Raw genomic sequence first — 22,704 nt, forward strand, 5'->3', positions numbered from 1 at the left:
ACCCAGGTACATACTGCTCATCACTTATTTTAAGACTTTCATCTCTTTTAAAATGTTATAATCAAATTACAAGCCTTCAAATTTGCAATCAAACATTAACAGTATGGTGGAAGCAATTCAACCTTAAATAGAAAATGTTGGACAGTGATGTCATGTTATCAAGATAAACTGACAGTTCTACTTCTACTAAGAGAATAGCTTATGGTATAATCTCATCTTCTGTTTAATATCCTTTCAGAAAAAGGAAAATTAAATATGGAACCAGTATTCACAAATTGCCTTACCCTTGTTCTACAAATGTGTAGGTTTTCTGAAAGTCTTTTGGCGCTTTGCTCTCCGTGGGACCTCATAATTGGTCTTAATTGGCTTTAAACAAAAAAATAACCTGCTATGCTTGTAATTATAAAATAATGAAAGATTGAAGCGACAATCACTTTTAAAAAAGGCAATTTTTCTAAAAAAATAAAACGAAACAATTAAACTATAGGTATTTGCCAACAACTGAGCTTCTGAACTCTGAAGTGTATTTACAGTTATTTAACTTGTTTTAACACTGATGGATTTTTCAACAATGTGTGAGTTATGAAAATGAATTTGCTTTCTCAACCCATTCTTTTTCTTTTTTTTTCTACCAAGGAAACCACGATTGGTCAGATGTTTGCATTGGAGCAAATATGTTTTATTTTGAGGTTTAAAGGCACAAAAGGTTGAATATTACTAACTTGTTTTCATAATAAATTTCTTCAATACAGAATCCCATGAAAGTCAAACATGTCTTGTTAAGTCTTCCAAATAACATGTTCGATTGAAGTTTTCTGTCTTAATCTGTACATTATGGTTTAATTACCTGAAAGCTAAAAATTTGAAAATGTTAGAGCCCATTTATTGATGATCTGTGGGCAACATTAAGTTATTTAATATGACTCAAATGCACATAGTTTTGTGACAGAAGGATTTAGGCATACACATACTGTTTTTTTCCATCCATAGTTCACATGACATTTGCAATTGTATTTTGCTTGCAAGGTTCTGCGGAGAACAGTATGGCTCCATTTGTGCTACTGATAAATGGACCCTATTAAAAACAGTAGGAGGTCATATGCTCTGTTGTAAAATGTAAAACTTTTAGGCATTCCTATAGTAGTCTAAAAACATGGTATGTTAATCTTTCTGCTACAAATGAGTGTGTATTTGGCACAAGGTGTGTTATTTTTCCTTGAATATATTATCCTTAAAAACTCTAACACTAAACATTGTATGTTGGAAAACCAAAGTATAAAAAAAAATGTATACCCCTTTGATCCCTCGGGATGTACCTGCCGCAGCGAGGATCCATCCCACCATCGGCCCGACGATTCGAACATGCTCTGTGGTAGTTCTTAGCAAGGGCCTTTCAGACGGGCGATCCCCGCTGTCCCCGAAGTTCCCCCCGGGTTGTGCGGGGGATAGATTTGGAGACCTCCTGCGTGAGGGCTCGTTCCAGGCGTCCCATTTTATCGAGGGTGGGGAGTGGCTAGACCTTTCCTGGCTGACTGCCACAGGTGGGAAATTTCGTCTGTCTCGTTGGCAGGCGCTGGGCCCCCTTCACTGTTCGTGAGAGACTTGTCGCCATTCGAGATTTTTCTGACCACCCCGGGCCACATGCCTCATGCTCTTTCCCAACTGTATGCCCTCCTTTCGCTCCCCCCTGAGGATTTTGTTCTCCCGGGAATCCTTGAGTGGGAGGGAGAACTCCACAAGACGTTTTCTGAACCCCAGAGACGTAACATCCTCCGGTTCTCCCTTAAATCTTCTATATGCACCCGCATCCAGGAATCTAATTACAAGATTCTTACCCACTGGTATTACTCCCCGGTTAGACTCCGTCATATTTTCCCAGAGGCATCTGACAGATGCTGGCGCTGCCAATAGGATGTGGGCACCCTGTCCCGCATCTTTTGGAGCTGTCCTCTGCTCCGGGTTTTCTGGACTGAAGTACACAGGATTTCCCAACTAATGACCGAGTATATTATCCCAGAAGACCCAGCATTCTTTCTACTACATTGCTCTGGGATGGCTCCGAAGCCCTACAAATGATCTGTGCTCCGACATCTCACAGATGCGGCTAAGTCCTGTATTAGCCTCTGCTGGAAAAGTACGACCCCCCCGACGATCTCCCTCTAGTTGCGTAGAGTGAAATGGATTCATGACCTGGAAGACCTGGTACTCTCCGCTCAGGGTAGATGAAAGCAATACTCTAAAACATGGGCATGTTGGAACATGTTTATTCTTTCAGATGAGGGACAGACTCTGAGTGCATCCCCCCCATCGGGCACCACCTGACTGGGGACAGGGTCACCCGCACGGGTTGCTTGTAACTTCTCTTTTTCACCGCTTCCCGTCACCTCCCTTCCCTTTACATTCACCCCCTCCTGGCCTCTTCTTCTTCCATGCTCCATTCCCACTTCTCTTCCCCTATTTTCTTATCCGTCTCTCCCCCCCCCCCCCCCCTGCCTCATATCCCCTCTTTACACACACAGCTACTCCACCTCACTCCACCTTAAGCGTATAAATCCAATGGTTCGGTCTTTCGGTACACGCGCTCCTCTGCCTCTTCTGCTGCTTTTCGTTACCATACTGCAGTGATGCCCTGTACTTAGACGCCTTAACCTCTACGTCTTGCATTTGTGTATATGATGAATCTCTCAGTTCCCTGACATTTATACTTAATGTATGCACTTTATCGTGGTTTTTGCTGATGTGCGCTACCTCTGTTTCTACGCATTTTGTATACTGTGTTTTCTTTAATATTTCAATAAAGTTGAATTTGAAAAAAAAAATGTATAAATCTATCAATTGTACAGAGAATATGTAATTTAGAAAAAAAAAAAGTTTATAATGTATTATGCATGTATAACATATCTAATTTTCCTTTACAATAATGAAAAAATCTCACAAAGATACTCCTTGTAAGGCTGTAGGGTTTAATATTTTAATATAATTATTTATAATTTACTAGATAGAAAAGACTCTAATAACTTTAAAAATCATTATGTATTTGAAGATGCATAACAAAGACAAATTGAAATTTTTCGATCAGATAACCTTTAACAGTAGAATGTTTTGTTTCAGTTTGGGAAACCTCCAATTGAGGATCTATTCAATGACCTTCAAGATGGACGAAGACTTCTGGATCTTCTTGAAGGCCTTACTGGTCAAAAGCTGGTAGGTTGCCATCTTTTATACAAGCTTATCCAGTTATCATTCTTAACATGCAGTCAGAATTCTGTTTTATTTTATTCTATTGGCAAACTAAAACTAGCTTAAAAAAAAAAAAGGCAGGAAAACATAATTTTGAAATTAATGCAGGGAAGTGAATTGCAGGGACCCAAATGAATGTATTCAGTGGGCAAAAGTAAAGTATTGTGTTAGCTATTGATGCAGAAAGTTTGGGGCATAAGTGATACTCTTTTATGACTAGCTTAAAGTTTTAAAGATGATAGCTTTCAGGATGCCTTAGATCCCATCTTAAGACACAGTACAATCATCAATTATATTATGCCTGAAGAAAGGATTTAAGGCACTCTGAAAGCTTGCATCTGTATTGACTTAAGTTAACCAAATAAAGGGTATCACTTAAAACCTTCTTCATTAACTAGTGTGTAGAAATGTGGGTCTTTTTGATGAAGAAAAATGGTCCTGATATTCACCTTTCTAGTATTTCTCTACCATAGGGACATCACCTTCTTTATCTTTGCTTGGGCCTAGCAATTGGTTAAGAGGCCAGAGAACAGTCATGTGGAAGGAGTTCACATGCTCACCTGTACCCATGTGTTTTGTGCTGGCTAATGTAGAGAAAATGAATGTTGCGGGAACAGTGGAAAGGTATTAGTGGGTCAGGGAAACTTTTGCAGACACTGTCACTTCATCCTGAATGGGCAGAGTGACAGTGTCGCTATAATTACTTACTTCAGACAGTACATAATGTTGTCTTCATTTGAGTTGAGCTATACAATGAAATGTGATTTTATTATTTCACTATCCTATTTTCCCTGTGCAGTGCTCTAAACGGAAACATAAAATCCGGTGGTCTTATTTATGAAAACACCACAAACAGAAATTTAAATGTGAAAATTAAAGTTAATCAAGTGAATAAAAAATACCTCACCTTTCAGAGCAGTTAAATCCATCAATTTCTAACTAGTTGCTGTAGGTCATTGCACCTTTTTACATTCTATTTACTTCATTAGATATGCGTCACTGAAAAACTTATGAAATTGCAAATGTTATTTCCAACTGACTGTACTTACTGAGGAACATTTGATTTTCCCCCCCAAAAAAATAAAAATAAAAAACAAATTAAGAATAATGGAGGTTTTAATGGAGAAGAGACTTTAGTTTGTCTGCTTTCCTAAAATAATTTCCTAGCTATTGTTTAAAATGTAAGTTTGTGAAGACTGAAATTCAGTAATGATTTCTGAATTTCTAAAAATGGTTTTAGTAAATAGGCAATATGTAAGTAGATATTTTGTATATACCCCAACAGGCTTATCATTAGAAGATACATTTCTTGAATTTGTCTAATGCTTACCAATATACACAAAATTCTATTGGTACATGCAGCAAGACAAACCATCTTCCACCTTGTTAAACTAACATTATATAATTTACATAAGACCTTGTTAACGCAATCAATCAAATACTAATATTGATTTAGTAAGGAAAAAAAGGCTGTTGGCTTTGCAAGGGAATTCCTTCAGTAAATGAGGTGATGCTCTGCTCACTTCCATCATACAATTATGTGCAAGCAAATATGCAGGTTTTTTTCGTTCCTGACATGTATTTAGGTATTGTTTGCAAATTGAATTTTTACCATATTCACTAAAGTACAAAGTGAAAATTCAATTGCAAAGTGAACAGCGTTTTAGTAAATCAACCCCAATGAGTCCTCCCAAAGTTTTTTCAAACTATCTTTGTACAGTTCATAAGGTGTATGCATTAAGTTTATGATGCCACTTTTCTACAGTGGTGTGGATTCCAAGGTGAATAGAGTGTAGGATCTATGACCTGAAGGACAGCAGCACTACAGAAGTTTGACTTCTAAAAGAGTTGTTAACATTAACTGATATTTAATCAAATATTTTTGAAGATTTTCAGATATAAAAGTTCTTAAGATAAAGATATGATCAGGTGGAACAATATTACCTCATACAACTGACTTTCATATACAGTTTCCCATTTACAATAAGAACAGTACTAAATTTGCAGATTATTGCAATTCAAGCTTTCAAAAAAAAAAAAAATAAATAACTTTGAGTATATTGAGTAAGATTTAGCTAAGCAGACCCAAGTAGCAATTTTCACATATCAACTGCCCATTTTGATAACATGATATTGTGAATAAAATATATTCCCCAATCAATGAGTGTAGAACTATTGAATGTGAATATTGTCACACAGCTCACGCAGAGCTAGTAAGAGCATAGTAAAAGCATAGTAAAAGCATAGTCTAAAACACTGAACATATACAAGTACACTATTCTCATTCTCTTGTGCTGTACTTTATCATTTCATGAATTTCTTTCACGACTTTAAAGTTGTTGTCAAAAGCTAGTTTTGGAAAAGTTCTTTATTAAAAAATAAAAAAATAGTGTCCCCCAATGATCAGTCGCCCGCCCGAAAAATAGAAAAAAAAAAAGAAACTCCTGCTTCTATGGATGCTTCCCGTGCTCCGAGCTGTTTTTATTTTGACAGCTCTTTTATAGGGATGTGACGTCACGAGCCGCCCCACAATGCACTGCTCAGGTGCAGTGAATAAATTACATGAAGCCTGTAATTTATTCAATACACCTGAGCACTGCATTGTGGGGTGGCTTGTGACGTCAGATCCCTATAAAAGAGCTGTCAAAATCAAAACAGCTCAGAGCGTGGGAAGCGTCTGTAGAAGCAGGAGCTTCTTTTTTTTTATTTTTCGGGCGGGCGGGCGGGCGGGCGGTTGACTGATCATCAGAGGACACTATTTTTTTTATTGTTTAACCACTTGCCGACCGCCGCAAGTACATATACTGCGGCGGTCAGCCCCTCACAGGCAAAGTGACGTATATATACGTCACTAGCCTGTGAGGCTCTGGGGAGCGAGCGTGCCGCCGGAGGCGCGCTCCCGCTCCCACGCGATCACGGACCCCCCGCTCGTGTGACCGGTGGACCCGATGTCCACCGGTCACTCGTCGATCGTCGGTGCAGAGGGAGAAAGGCAGGCGGCTGATGTAAACAAGCCGCCTGTCATTCTCCCCTGTGTAGAAACAGTGATCACACGGTTCTACTATGTAGGACCGTTGATCACTGTTCCTACACATCAAGCCACAGCCAATCACAGTTAGAATCACGCCCCTAGGGACACACATAACCCCTCCCTCTCAAAAAAGTTAACCCCTTCACTGCCAGTGTAATTTTACAGTAACAGTGCATATGTATAGCACTGATTACTGTAGAAATGTCACTGGTAACCCCAAAAGGGCCAAAAATGTCAGTCAAGGGTCCGATCTGTCCGCCGCAATGTCGCAGTACCGCAAAAAAAAATCGCAGATCGCTGCCATTACGCGTTAAAAAAAATAACAACAAAAATGACAAAAATCTTTCCGTTTGTTAGTAAACGCGATAACTTTTGCGCAAACCAATCAAAATACGCTTTTTGTGATTTTTTTTACCAAACATATGTAGCATAAAACAAATTGCCCGAAAATGTTAAAAAATTTAGATTTTTACATTTTTTTGGGGCAATTTCATATAAAAAAAATGTGAAAAATATTGTTATTTTTGCAAAATTGACGCTCTTTTTTTGTTTATAGCGCATGATCAAAAAGTCACACAGGTGATCAAATACCACCAAAAGAAAGCTCTGTTTGTGGGAAAAAAAAGACGTCAAATTTGTTTAGGTACAGCATCGCACGACCGCGCAATTTTCCGTTAAATTCACGCAGTGCCGAATCGCAAAATAGGCCCAGGTGAGGAAGGGGGTAAAATCTTCCGGGGCTTAAGTGGTTAATAAAGGACTTTTCCAAAACTGGCTTTTGTCTTTAATTTTTTGTACATTTTTTTGGTGAATGGGTAGGGGTACAATTTACCCAATATCCATTCAAATGGGGGGGGGGGCTGGGATCTGGGGCCTCCTTGTTAAAGAGGCTTCCAGATTCTGATAAGCTTCCCCTCACAGACCCCCACAACCACAGCCCAGGGTTGTGGGGAAGAGACCTCTGTCCCCATCAACATGTTGAGGGCATGTGGCCTGGTATGGTTGAGGAGGGGGGCTCACTCGCCCCACCCCCATCCAGGCCAGCCAGGCTGTGTGCTCAGATAAGGGTCTGTTATGGATTTTAGGGGGAACCCCACGCCGTTTTTCTTTATTTTGGCCCTGGGTTCCCCTTAAAATCCACACCAGACCCGAGGGGCCTGGTATGGGTGGGGGGGACCCCATGTCATTTTTTTCAGCAATACTGACATAGACTGATATAAACTGAAGTGCCTATATATATATATATATATATATATATATATATATATATATATATATATATATATATATATATATATATATATATATATATATATATATATATATATATATATATATATATATATATATAACTTTGTGGTATACACTGCACTATCTGATCTCAACAAACTGATGTAAAAAGCAAAAATCTCTCTTCCTGCCAGCAATGTATTATTAGCTAGAGAATTACACTTACAAATCACCCACTGGCCAAGGGAATCAAGCCCACAACCTCACCATTGCAAGCCTGGTATTCTACCAGCTACACCACCGTAAATCACACTTAGGCTAAACCAACTTTCCCTGCCTAACTAACTCCTATCTCACCCTACACACAGTAGGGTGAGATACTGGTCCAATCATGCAGCCGATTGGACCGAGATCGTGCGATCGGCTGCTTCTCTTGCTGCTGGTGGCCAGGTAAACAAAGGGGCGGGACCGGAAGTGACAAAATACTCGTCTCTTCCTGTTTCCAGGGTTACAGAAAGAGGGGAACAATATCAGTTCCTCTCTCTCTGTCCCAGGCAGCCATTGCCACTGGCCGCATCGCTGCCGACCTCCGTTATTAGACTGGAGAGCCCGGAAGAGGCGGCAGCGGGAGGGGGGTGGAACCACCTTACGCCACCCACAGGAGTGATCAAGTGGCTAATTAGCCACTCAGATCACTTCTGCTTTGTAGAGAATTGCCGCCTGAAAATAACAGTACCAGGATGATGCTGTCCTTGGGTGGGAAGTGGTTAAAGTGTCACTGCCTCTCAGTAACCACATACACACTGTATATTGTAATATTGTTTGCACAACCTAATAAATTAATTGCTACACCTTAGACCTTTTTATGTGAATGAATCCTTATAGTCCATCTACCTGTGATCAAGCAGTAATTGTCTTTGAATGTTTAAACAGTGTTTTACAGCATATAAAGCATGTCAAGTCCATTCAGCTCTCTGTACTGTAGAAAGTCAAGTTGTCAACTAATATATCAGCTGTCAGTTATTCTTTTCAACAATACATTTTATTGCATTATGCTGTTATACATGTTGTACATACAGTGAGGGACACAGAGCAACAAGGGTATCACTGAACCAAGCAATCAAGCTTACAATAATAAAGTACGATCGGTCACTGCTAACACCCTGCAAGTGTTACAATTGTTATTATTATTGTTGTTACTTTCCCATCTGCATTGCTGTATGTACCTCTACTATAGATGCAAATGTGGTAGATTAAAGATTAAGGATTTTGAGCAGTTTAACTTATATTAGGAAAATGCACTAAAGGATGACAAGATTTAATGGGCGAATGGAAGCGACATCGTGGGGTTGGACAACATTAAGATAATGTCACCCGCAAATAATTTAATGATATGTGGACGTTTGTGGAATCAGAAACCAGATTATTCCGGGGTGGGTACACATTGCTTCACCTAGTGGTTCTATAACTAGATTGAAAATGGAAGGGGGACAGTGGACAACCCTGATGGGTACCATTAGTTATCCAAAATGGCCTGGAGAGAAGACATGAAGAGAAGACCCTTGCAGATGGATTGGAATATAAAGCTTTAACGGCAGATAGTATTGTACTGAAAAATGCAAATTTTATTAAGACTTGGTGCATATATCCCCAATGGACACAGTTAAATGCCTTTTCTGCATCTTTGGATAGAAGCAGAGATGGTTTCCTATCCGCTCAGCAAGTGGTTATATTCAGGAGTAAAGAGGGCCAATCTACCCCAGGTTCAGTTTGCACCAGAACGTTCGAACATCGCAAAAGTTTGGAAAACTGAACAACGAACCCAGTGGAAGTCTATGGGACCTGAACTGGAAAAATCAAAAGTGCCTATTTTGAAGGGTTATATGCAAGTTATTGGGCATACTCCTCTCCACTCCTTTAATGGGGGTCCAGGTACTGCCCTGGGGGACATGTAGAAAAAAAAAGCTTGTAAAAAACATCATTTTTAAATGAGCAGCGAGTTACTGATGCTTAAAGTGAAACAATAAAAATGAAAAAAATCCTTTAAATATGGTGCGGGGGGGGGGGCTTAGTCTACCTGTAAAGTGGCACAACTGTACCGTGTATAGAACCTGCAGCATCAACAATTATATTTATAAATCAAAAAAAAATATTTCTGCAAGCTTTCTTTTTTTTTTTAAACAATTGCTTGGGAAGACAGTGTGTATGATAAGGCCACACTTTAGAACACCCAGAATAAGTTTTAAGATCTTTTGAATAAATTCTGGTGACTTTAGATAGAAGTAACAGGTGCGAAAAAATTAGGCTTTGGGTGTCTTCACACTGTAACCCTATAGAGATACTCTTGATGAAAGCAATAACTGGCCTTGCTGTCCAAAATTGAAATTATATGCATCTGTCAATCAGTTTTAAAAAAATTGGTCCTTGAGTGTTACGTGTGCCCATGAAATCTATACCAAAAATTTCTTCCATTTATAAAATCAACACCCACAAATCTAGGCAGTGCAGACAGTCTTGCAGAGATTCCAGATCCAGAAAACACCTAATTAGCAACATCGGCATCAGGGGCTTGAAAGCTGCTGCTAATCCAGGACTGATTAATTTTGATAAATGTCAGCCAGTCAAAGGAGTCTGTGGACTGTATTTTATCTGTCACAAAACCTTCGGCAGCACTGAATGCCCATTCAGAACTCACACTGGATGCAGAGCAGCCCGGCAGCCCGGCAGCCCAGCAGCTCAACTGCATACTGAGCAAGTTCTGGCCAGTGGTCTATTTTTATGACCCAGTAACCCAGTGGATCCAAGATGCAGCTATCCATGTATGTTTTCGTCCCTGGATAATCTCCAACCATAGGATGCAGACACTGCCAATGGGATGTGTAAGCTGACAGTCCTGAGCATGGAGAACCAAGAAAATGTTGGAATACATCACTGAGGCGGCCTCCTTCTCCGCCACTCCCCTCTTGACCTAAAGGAAGCCTTAAAACCAGCTTTTCCATGAGACTGTAACCTACCAGAGTCTGGAAAAGCATTACACAGACGCAAGTATATGGAGGCATGAGAAGCAGAGTCCTCAGGGTCACTGAGGATTACAGTATCTGGGACTGCCCCCTTCCAGTCACATACTACTCCCAAGAGTTCAGGGGAGGGAAAACCATATCTTAAGGTTTGACATATGTCTTCCTGCCTGCTTCAATGTCTCCAAAATGGCCATAATCCTCCTCCTCCTCTTGTGTGTTTTGTGGCATTGCAAGAATGGTGTCTGCATAAAGTGGACCCTAAGAGGAATGGAAGCCCCCCCCCCCTTTCTCCTGCTGCTCTGCCTTGAGTGCCCTGTCCATAATGCCATGCAGTGTCTTCTTTAGCAGTAACACAACAGGGATTGTCACTCATGCATACATTGTCATGGCTTACCATCCTTGTTGCCTCTTCAAATGGTGACAGTACAGTGCATGCATCCTATATCAGCAGCCATTGGCATGGGGGAAAAAAGATAAGCCACTCTGAGCCTTTCATTTTGTCATGCTCACACAGGTACTCTTTTACAGACCTCCACTACACGTGCAGCAGCTACAGCATTGCCAAAGTTGAGTTCCACCTGGTAGGCAGGTCACAAGTTAGGCGGTTTATAGGAAGGTGGAATTCCTGCTGAATTTCAGCCAACTGAGCACTAGCTGTGTATGACCACCTGAAATGGCTACAGACTCTTCTGACCTGCTTTAGCAGATCTTCCAACAATGGGTATTTTTTAATAAATGCTGCACCACCAAATGAGGACATGTCACATGTGTCAAATTCCCTGTGAAGGGTGGACAGGAGGTTAGTGCCATTATCACCCACCACTATTCCAGGCTTAAGCTGACTTGGCATGAATCACTTCTGAACCTGCCCATGCAGAGCTGAAAGAATTTCTACTCCGGTGTGGCTCCATTCAATTAGACCGACAAGCTTAAGTACTGCATGGCATCTGCTAGCTTGACTCATTAAATAGCCCCTTGAACGCTTAGGGGGTACTGGTGGTTCATAGGGAAATTCAGCAGATAAGGGCATAGGAGAAGGAGGAGGGGGCGGAGCTAACAAATCTTGCATAATCACCACCAGCTATATGGAGATGTGGCAGCAAAACAAGCTCTAGCTTTGAGCTCTGTCCTGCATCCTTCCAAGTTGCAAGCAGAGTTACCCAGTGTGCTGTGAACTAAATATATCATCCCTAACCATGCTTGCTGAACCACCTGTCAGCAGTAACATGGGGCAGAGAAATTTGTTCGCTATACTCTACAGCTGGTGGTGTGCTGCTGGCAGACATGCTGAAAGGACCTGCAAAACCCTTCGCTATACCATCATCCCTGTCAGTGGAGGACACTGAGAGGTCATGAGATATAGCTGGGGGGACCTGAAAGGTGAGGAGAGAGGAGTAGCAGAATTACATCCCTTTTGTGTGGCTTTCAGGTGCTCTTGTCAATGGGCTGAGTGGTGGGAAGTTAAATGCCTTGTCAAGCATGTGCTACCCAAATGGCTGGTGTTTTTGCCACACTTGATCTGCTTGAGGCAACGTTTCCACACTTCAAAATACTGCAGTAAAACTGTACTAACGCAATTTAATATACAGCAGTAAAAGTGCACTAATGCAATTTAGTATACTGCTGTAAAAGTGCACTAATGCAATTTAATATACTGCAGTAAAAGTGCACTGATGCACCTAAATATACTGCAATAAAACTGCACTAACTCACTTCAATATACTGCAGTAAACCTACACCAACACACTTCAGTATACTGCAGTAAACCTTGACTAACACACTTCAAAATACTGCATTAAAACTGCACTAACACACATCAAAATACTGCAGTAAAAATGTACTAACTCAATTCAATATACTGCAGTAAAAGGGCACTGATACACTTCAATATACTGCAGTAAAAGTGCATAAATGCACTTCAACATACTGCAGTAAAAGTGCATTGATGCACTTCAAAATATTGCAATAAAAGTGCATTGATGCACTTTAATATACTGCAGAAAAAGTGTACTAAAGCACTTAAATATACTGCAGTAAAAGTGCCCTGATGCACTACAATATATTGCAGTAAGACTGCCCGACACTTTACACTGACACACTTCAACATACTGCAGTACACCTGCCCTAAGACACTAAACTGACACTACAGTAAAAATGAACAGTCGTGCTACACACACGCTGCACTATTATTATACTGACACTACACTCATACTTTACACTCACAAAAGAATCAAAATAGCACACTATCTCACTAGTAGCAATGAACAGAGCCCTGTTCTATTTATCTCCACTCAAATATCACATTGCAAATATTTGCTCTGGGAAGTAACCTTTTATAGTGTGGGGTCAGACAATGAGCAATAATCCATGATTGGGCAGATTCCTCATGACTGGCTCCAATCATGGCTCTGACAGTGCTATGTGCCCTGATTGGGCAAAGCCTTTATTGTTTCAGCCAATCAGGGCTTCCAAAGCACTGTGTGGCATGCAGTGCATTGTGGGGCATTCAACACGCTGAACAAACAGTCAATCTCCCCAACATTTATTTATTTTAATTGAAAAAAAAACATTAAATATTTAAACAAGGGTTACTATTAGTAGATTAACTATTACTGAACATAAACACTTATTTGTAAACCCATTTTCCAATTTCCACTAGTACATATTAAATAAAAAACACCCGTGCTAATTACACAGTCAGCTTAGACACACATTGTGAAGTACTATCAAAGTACAGCTGCTGTAATACAATTATATAACACTGAGACAGGAGACAAAACTGACAGATATCAAATTTCTTTTTAAGCTGTTGCAATGCATCTCTTCTTCAAACTGAATAGAAATTCCAGACATCAAATTCATGTTTAAATTGAAGAAATCTGCATGTTGTAATGATCCTTGTGGTTCTTTTGACTGTAAGAGGACCATGTGAATTGAAATTCTATTCACTGTGTATATTGTTGACTCATTTTTAATGCTTGCTATTTTGAGAACAAATTTGCCGAGTGAATGCCTTAAGCATTATGCAATCAAACAGCCTTTGTCCCCACTTTCATCAGTCATATCGTTGAAGAATGCTTTCTCTGAAGCACAGTGCTGGCCTTGGTATAAGGGCAAGGTGTCCCTGAATAATGGTACAGTTCTAAATTGAAATTCTAGTCATAAGCAGATTCTGCGCTTGGGTAAAATATATACACAGGGTACAAAGGGAAAAAGAAATCTTCACTATGTTCTTCTAAAGGATTCTAAAGTGTTACACTATCCAATTGTTGGGTATATCAAAACAAGGATTGATATTCTTTGGGGTCTATCTGTGAATTGTCTAGCCCTCCTTTCTTGAGTACATTCTCTATATGTTCCTATAGGGTATTCATTAGTGGACATTGAAATAAAATTTTAACGTGTATTTAAATGGTTTAATTAGCTTTTTCTGGAAGTCCTGCTTTAAGCCAAAGTGAATCAATCAGCTGAGAAAGAGATCTGCTTGAAAGCAGAAGTTTGACTATGTTGAAGTCAAACAACCCTAATTTGGTAATTTAACTATGTAGATTTATATCCCTTTTTTTTCCATTGCTATATGCACTCTAAAATTGGCTGGGAGTACCTATTGTGTGGAAAGAGTTGAGAAATTCTGCCACGAAAGATCACTGCAATCTCATAACTTTAGTGCCTTTAAATAATAACAGTTGTATGCATAATACTGTTTTTTTGTTGTTGTGTTTAGACATAATGGTTTGGGACACTATGAACACACAAAAGACCAGGGTTAATGATTTATTTTGATTTAGAAGCCATATTTGGGGGTTCAAGAAGCTCTTCAAGTTTAGTAAAATTCCTAACTTAGAAAGCATTACATACAAAAAAGTATAATATTCAAACAAAAGACAGGCATTCTATCTAGTTTACTAGTAGGACAGTATGCCTACACTGAATGTGATTTTATAAATATTTGCTCTACTTTTTTATAATTGTATTTTATTATGTTTTCAAAATATAACAAGAGAAACATGGATCCAGTACGCAGTTCTGTAACAAAGCATACAGGAAACATACTGAAAATTCCAGAAAGAGAGAAAAAATCACATAATGTAAAGGCACTTTTTAAGTCATAGTGTAACAAATATAGCAAAGATAGCAAAGAAATCCAGCATCAAATGAAAAGTGAGTACATCAGGGTTGAGGTGGATCCAGCCCTAGTCCCAGCACATCTAAAATGAGTCACATACAGATGAAAGTGAAAGAAGAAGGAACTGGGTTCATTATACATGCCAGTGGTGAACATTAAGTGCATTACATATCTCATAAAAGGTCGATATGAAATTGCTAAAGGGGAGGGGGTGGAGGAGCACTATAACTAGACTTGATAACTTAATAACTAAAGAATGAGATGAGATGTCTGTGGATAACTAATGCAAGGGGATTGTTCTCCTAGCAGTGGTTAAGACATAGCATACTAATTTGGAGGGTTTGGAGATGCCAGGAATGGGTAAACCTAAAACAAAATGAATGGGATCTAGAAGTAAAAGACATGCTAAAAAGCTGCTGCAATATTAACATAATTTTTGTTCAAAAGGATTGAATGTGAGGACATTGCCATAATATACAGTATGATAAAGGGAACCATTCCCATGACCAAATCTCCAACAAGCTTTTGATATTGCCGGGTAGTGACCATGCAAAATCTCAGGCATTTTATACCAAAAAAAATCTAAATTATATAGGTATTTTCTCTATATACTATGCAACAAGACGATTTAGAAGCAGACTCCCAGACTTTTTCCCAGCATTTAAGGGGAACAGATTGTTTAAGGATCCATGCCACTTACAAATATATAAATGAAAGTAATCGGTTAGAGAGAGGTTCTTCGTGGAGAATATAGAAATTGAAGGGAATAAATGCAATTGTTGTGGGCCTTGAGTGGGTATAAATTCAAATTTGATGAGCCTCTCAAGAGTTAGGAAGGGCAGCCTAGCTGTGGGATATAATTTGATTTGAAAGTATGAATAGTAAAGGTGGGCAGGGATATGTTTATTAGTGAGCAGATCTTTAAATGGGTGGAATTTATGGGATACTGGATATTAAAATGGAGTAACTGAAAGATTGCAGCCTTAGAACATGGCATCAAAAATGCCCAAAGGACAGCCTATCAGGGAGTACCGGAATATATAAAATGTTAGTCAAGGTAAAGAGAGAAAATACTTCAAAGTGCACTTCTTCCAGATCAACAATGTAAAAGGCATAGAAGCTAGACAGAGTTGTTAACACAATCCCTACATGCTAGGTACATTAACCAATCAGTGAGCAAGTGTGTATGGGATAAATTGCTTTGTTTCCATTTCTGTCCAGTGAATATGTGGGTATTGAGTAGTCTATGAAATGATAAATGGTAAATGCGTAGTGTAATAATTTTTAATCAGATCTAGGACTCCCAATTCCCACTAGATTTCAAGGAAAGGAGAACAGTGTGTGTTTACATGGTGAGTTTTATTATGACAAATAAAGACAATAAGCAATCTCTGCATAGCATATATCCAGTGGGCTGAACCAGAAAAACCTTGCCAACCTCACCATAACACACTGATCAGCACTCGCAGCCATGGGCTGTGAGCACTGATCGGATGCTGGTTTTCCAGCACAACCAGCTTCTGTTGGACAGGGAGCTGTACACATGGGCCAAAAGTTGGTTTGTTCCTGCCGAACTGACCGGTTTTCATAAACTTTTGGTCCGTGTGCCAAGCCTAAGATAGAGATTTTTGATGTGTATAGGTTTTAATAGGCGGGCATGATTAACCCTCTCCTGCCTGGCCTATTGTAATATGATGACTGGGCAGGAGCCCTGTTATCCTGAGAGGGCCGCAATATGACGTCCTTCCAGAATTGCTCTTCACATGCACCCCATGATCTGTCACCCACTCTGTTCACCAGACACAGCCAATGACAGATCACTGTAGCGGCCCACTGCTGGTACCATGTGATCGCTGTGGCCAATCACAGCAGATCACATGGCAATTGTACACAATGAAAGACTTTGATTCATGCTATTCATTGTGTACTTTTGTGAAGAGCTCTGTGATTAGTCACAGTGTTCACATGGTACAGACAGGGCCAATCACAGATCATCTGTACCATGTGATTAGCTGTGGCCAATCACAGTTAATCCCAATGGTAAACAGTGAATAGTTTTTATTCTGAAAAAAATGGTTGCTAATTACTGTAAAATTCACAGTTATAAGTTATCATAGTGTGTACATAAAAAAAAAAATATCATGATCACCTCCTCAGAGCAGTACAGTGTTACTATGGTAAAATATTTAAACATTTAAATTGTATTTTTACATACTGTCACCAATCAGTGTTCCTAATCACTGCCACATAAGTTATATGATGATGCTGTACTGTACTGGTGACATTTTGTACACATTTTTAAAGAATTGTGGAAAAAAATGTTTTTTTTATAAATTTCTTAATTTTCCAAAAAGTTTTGACAAAAAATTACAACTTCAAAAAACTATCCATGCCATGAGGACAGTAAGTAAGATATTGTCAGATTGGAACAAATAATCAGGAATCAATTGAAACAGTCTGGCTTTGAGCTTATTCACATTCCGTGGGGCTTATTGGAATATTCATAAAAAAATTTGTTTAGCCCACATAAGTGATTTAGCTGCCTTTTGCATGTCTAATGCCTTCATTTGCTCCCTAATTAGGGTAACAGCAGACAGGTGCCCTGTGTAATAGACATAGTAGAGCAATTTTAGTCTGAACCGTAATTCAAATGAGTAACCGTGGAAAAACGTTGACCCCTAAAATGAACTTTGTGAGCATCCTGAATGACAGAGATTTGCTCAACAGAGCCTTCGTTAAAGTGAAAGAATTCTATCAGGTCTTGGAAAAGTTGCTCTTGAATAGTGTCCACTTGTAGAAGATGCTCATTTCAGCGCCAGTGACATGTTGTAGTGTGAGAACTGGGAATCACCAGATCTTTGATAGTTTAGGCATAGTCAGACTATGTAATTAAGTTTATTTCATACCAAACCTTACAGGCAATTAAAGAAGCTGAAATAAAAAAAAAAATAGTTACATTTGCTGTTCTTTATTTAGTTACACAGAATGCAATCTACACAGAAATGTTTAGCCTAAGATTTAATAAGTGAGCATAGTGCTGGTGCACTGTATTTGCTAATAAAGTTGGTTAACATCTGCTAAGCATATAAAAAGATTGTGAATTTCATTTATTAGAATTCTAAATTGTGGACTATGGAATAAAAGTGTAAGTGTAAGGCCGTACAGCAAATATCACCACAAAGCAGAGACAAATAAGCATATGGCTTTCAAAGGCTTTTGAGAATGGGCATTAGCACCTAGTAAATGTAAGTGTATTTTTAAGGGCCGGTAGACACCATAGAAACACAGCCTAGATGCATTGTGGATGCTTTTCTGCATGCTTGTTTTTGATGAGTTCTGATGCATTTTTGATACATTTTTTTATGCTATCCGGTGCATTTAGTATAGGTACTACTCAGTGCTTTATGCCCTCAAGGAGCTCATGATCTCAAGCATACACATATAGAACATGCAAACAGTTTCATTGTTGGGATTTGAACCAAGAACCATAGTGCTGAAAGGCAAAAGTGCCCACATCACTAACCACTAAGCCACTATGTCTTTATACAAGAACACCACTTTCAGAGCTCCTCTGGAACAATTTACAACACCACCAAAAACATTTTCCTATTCAAAATTGAACTCCAACAAAGGGGAATTTTTTACATATCTGGTGGGAGTGCAGCAGAATCTGCCCCTTTCGGTCCAAAGTTTTTACCATCTATAACAGGATGTACCAGGAGTCACTGTCACCCTCCCCGGAGGTAGCACCCCTGCTATTGCTCCTGGGTTTGGTAGCTTCCCAGAAACAACTCACTCTGTTTTGCCTTGCTGCATATGTTGCTAATTAGAGATGTCCCGAACTATTCGCCGGCGAACAGTTCCCGGCGAACATCGCTTGTTCGCGCTCTCGGCGGTTGAACATATGCGATGTTCGGTCTGCCCCCTATACATCATCATTGAGCAAACTTTGACAATGTACCTCACAGTCAGCAGACACATTCCAGCCAATCAGCATACCCTCCCTCCCAGACCCTCCCACCTCCTATAAAAAAGCAAGGACAGCATCCATCTTAGATTCATTCTGAAGCTGCAGAGTTAGTTAGAGCAGGGAGAGTGCTGCTGCTGAATTAATAGGGAAATCATTAGCTAGGCCAGTGTTCTGTGTCCACTCCTGCTGTAAGGAGAGCATCCTGACAGCACCCTAAAAAGCCCTTTTTAGAGCTGGTATATCAGTCTGCTTTTATTTTTTTTCTATATATATATACAGACTGTACTGTGTGCAAACCACTCATATCGGGTGGCACAGTACCTTGCAGATAAAAAAGTCATTTCATTTTTACCCTTTAATATAATTGCAGTTGCCTGCCAGTGTGTGTCAGGTCCACAGACCGTACTGTGCCCACTGCCCACCACTCATATAGGGTGGCACAGCACCTTGCAGATAAAACATTCATTTAATTTTTCCTCTGTAATATAATTGCAGTTGCCTGCCAGTGAATGTCAGGTCCACAGACTGTACTGTGCCCACTGCCCACCACTCATTTAGGGTGGCACAGCACCTTGCAGATAAAAAATTTATTTAGTTTTTCCTATAATAAAAAATAAAATTCATCCAGAAAAAACAGGAACTGGCTTTTTCATTTGAATTTCAGTAGTGCAGGGATGGTGATAACCTCTTACCAAATAAATAGGATGATAACATATACCAAAATATATGAATCAGATGTGATAAATATAAGCATAAAATCATAAATACATAAAAGTATGAAATCACATTAATAGAAGTCCAGAAAGTCCATAGGTATAAAGTGCATAGAGCAATGAAAGTGCAAACATGAAGGATCAAAGGTGCGACTTATGGGGACCATCCTTGCTTGCCACCACCACACAGTGCTGGGAGAAGTATCTGAAATTCAGACTCACTATAAATTTACCAGGAAATCTTCCAGAGGAGTCTTTGCAGCACAATTCAGAGATCTGGAGGAAACCTGATTTTACTATATGCTGTTGTTGCCTAGTCCATGAGAGTGGTTAGGCATAGGCGTCTGGTGAGTCTGAATTTCAGATACTTCTCCCAGCACTGTGTGGTGGTGGCAAGCAAGGGTGGTCCCCATAAGTCGCACCTGTGATCCTTCATGCTTGCACTTTCATTGCTCTATGTACTTTATACCTATGGACTTTATGGACTCCTATTGATGTGATTTCATGCTTTTATGTATTTATGATTTTATGCTTATATTTATCACATCTGATTCATATATTTTGGTATATGTTATTATCCTATTTATTTGGTAAGAGGTTATCACCATCCCTGCGCTACTGAAATTCGAATGAAAAAGCCAGTTCCTGTTTTTCCTGGATGAATTTTATTTTTTATTATATTTACTCATTTAAGTAGCAGCAATTTGTGTTATTTGTGTTATTCTGTCAGGTTTGTGTTACCTGTATTTCCTAAAGCGCAGTGGATTACAACATTGTCTACTAATTTAGTATAAGTAGTGATATTTATATATTTCATTTTTCCTCTGTAATATAATTGCAGTTGCCTGCCAGTGAGTGTCAGGCCCACAGACTGTACTGTGCCCACTGCCCACCACTCATATACCGTCGCACAGCACCTTGCAGATAAAAAAATTAATTTAATTTTACCTCTGTAATATAATTGCAGTTGCCTGCCAGTGAGTGTCAGGTCCACAGACCGTACTGTGCCCACTGCCCACCACTCATATAGGGTGGCACAGCACCTTGCAGATAAAAAAGTAATTAAATTTTTCCTCTGTAATATAATTGCAGTTGCCTGCCAGTGAGTGTCAGGCCCACAGACTGTACTGTGCCCACTGAAAATGGACTGTTTGCGGTTGTTTGGGGTGCGTTAAACGGGGAGTTTGGTCTGTCAGAATTTGGTCTGTCACTGTGAAGCGGGCGTAACCCTTACACTAAATAATTCAAAAAGTATTTCTGCGCTAAGAATTGGTGAATAAAAAGTGAATCAAAAGCGGCTAACACAGACCCATAGAAAAAAAGTCCAAACAATACATATAAAACAATTTGTGTTGCGCTAATGTGCGTGCAAAATAGGTTATAAACCAAAAAATTAATGTGGGTTAATAAACACTAAAAATTTTAAAAATCATACAATAACCAGTGACGGTATGATGAGCCTTCAAAACAATATATAAATGTTAATTGTAAATAACAAGTAATAAAGTCCGCTGATGTGATTGAGCCAAAGGAAAAATGAAGAGGATGTGCTCAAATCAAAAGTGAGAAGAAACACCACATAATCCCAGTGACATCCGATGAAAAACAATCCTTGTGTATCACCAGTGGGGAAATAATATATAGAACTGCTTACCAGACCCTTAAGGTCTTCAGGCATATAGGCAACCACTGACAGGTGGATATCACAGGTATGGAGTTCATCAGGAACACACTTCTCCAACCTAGGAGGAAACTAGTCGGGTGGTTCCAGACGTGACGCAGCCACGCCCCCAACATTCGGTCCGAGCTCTCATTGTGCCTGCAGGACGCCGCAGCCCTGTGTATGCTGTTATACGACATGATGTATGCTGTTACACACTGATACAATCTTTGTATCTAGTAAGTGAATTTTACAATAAATAGTGTCACATTTTAAACGGTATCACGCTATGTGCTCCTTCTTTTCCTCCTCAGCCCATGTATGGGCTATATTTATATGAGCAACCCACCACCCTTCTAATATTGGACCCTGGTGCCTTTATGGGAGAAGTGTGTTCCTGATGAGCTCCATACCTGTAATATCCACCTGTCAGTGGTTGCCTATATGCCTGAAGACCTTAAGGGTCTGGTAAGCAGTTCTGTATATTATTTCCCCATGGGTGATACACAAGGATTGTTTTTCATCGGATGTCCCTGGGATTATGTGGTGTTTCTTCTTACTTTTGATTTGAGCACATCCTCTTCATTTTTCCTTTGGCTCAATCACATCAGAGGACTTTATTACTTGTTATTTACAATGAACATTTATATATTGTTTTGAAGGCTCATCATACCGTCACTGGTTATTGTATGATTTTTCAAATTTTTAGTGTTTATTAACCCACATTAATTTTTTGGTTTATAACCTATTTTGCACGCACATTAGCGCAACACAAATTGTTTTATATGTAACCCTTACACTACCTGATCAATACAACATCATACCTGATAGTATTCACACACTGGATGTTTTAAAGCACATTATTCCAAACAATTTAGGAATGTTAGGTGATTTATGCCCTTTATGGATTAAAACCCGACTCTGCGTCAACTACATCATTTTCCATGGGAGTTTTGCCATGGATCACCCTCCGGCATGCCACAGTCCAGGTGTTAGTCCCCTTGAAACAACTTTTCCATCACTATCGTGGCCAGAAAGAGTCCCTGTGGGTTTTAAAATTTGCCTGCCTATTGAAGTCTATGGCGGTTCGCCCAGGTTCGCCCATTTGCGAACATTTGCGGAAGTTCGCGTTCGCCGTTCGCGAACATAAAATTTTATGTTCGCGACATCTCTATTGCTAATCTGGGGTGGGAATTTCCAATTGATGTAAGGGTGTCTGCAGTATCACATAAATCCGTTTGCGCAGATGAACTTGGCATTGATTCAAATCTTTTGTGATCGGCTCCTGTATGTGCTCCAGATGATATATATTTTGCAGCATTACGCCGAAAGAAATTGTGGAGGATGCAACAGCAAAGCACAACTTGATCAATTTTTGATTAACTAGAAGTATACAGAAATTGCCCATTTTTTTCATGATAAGATTTGAACACATTCTGTTATGATTTTTAGATAATACAAGGACTTTCAGTAGTGTTTGCTGGTCTAAGGAATCTTCCAGTGTTATGGAAAATTTCTGTCATTAAAAAGCAAGACAACTGGTTATTTTCTGCTGTTCAGATTTGCTCATAGAAGTTAAAAAATGTTAAAAATGGGAAGTGCCCATACATTCACAACAACTTTCATTGAATACATTCATATCTTTATGGAATTAAAAATTTCCCTGAACTTTGCTGGCATATGGAAAATTGCTGTTGCCAAAAATGTTAGCAAT

The 22,704-nt window shown here is 39.4% G+C and overlaps 1 protein-coding gene across 1 annotated transcript in view; it reads left to right on the forward strand.

Annotated features, from left to right (window-relative positions):
• The window catches only part of DMD (dystrophin), a 3,625,631-nt gene that overhangs the window by 832,031 nt on the left and 2,770,896 nt on the right, over positions 1–22,704 (forward strand). The window contains exon 3 of the mRNA XM_082246191.1: positions 3,112–3,204. Coding sequence (XP_082102317.1) covers positions 3,112–3,204 — 93 coding nt within the window. The remainder of the gene's footprint in view (positions 1–3,111; positions 3,205–22,704) is intronic.

The sequence above is a fragment of the Pelophylax lessonae genome (assembly GCF_965119305.1).
Source record: "Pelophylax lessonae genome assembly, chromosome: 2".
NCBI classification, from domain to species: Eukaryota; Metazoa; Chordata; class Amphibia; order Anura; family Ranidae; genus Pelophylax; species Pelophylax lessonae.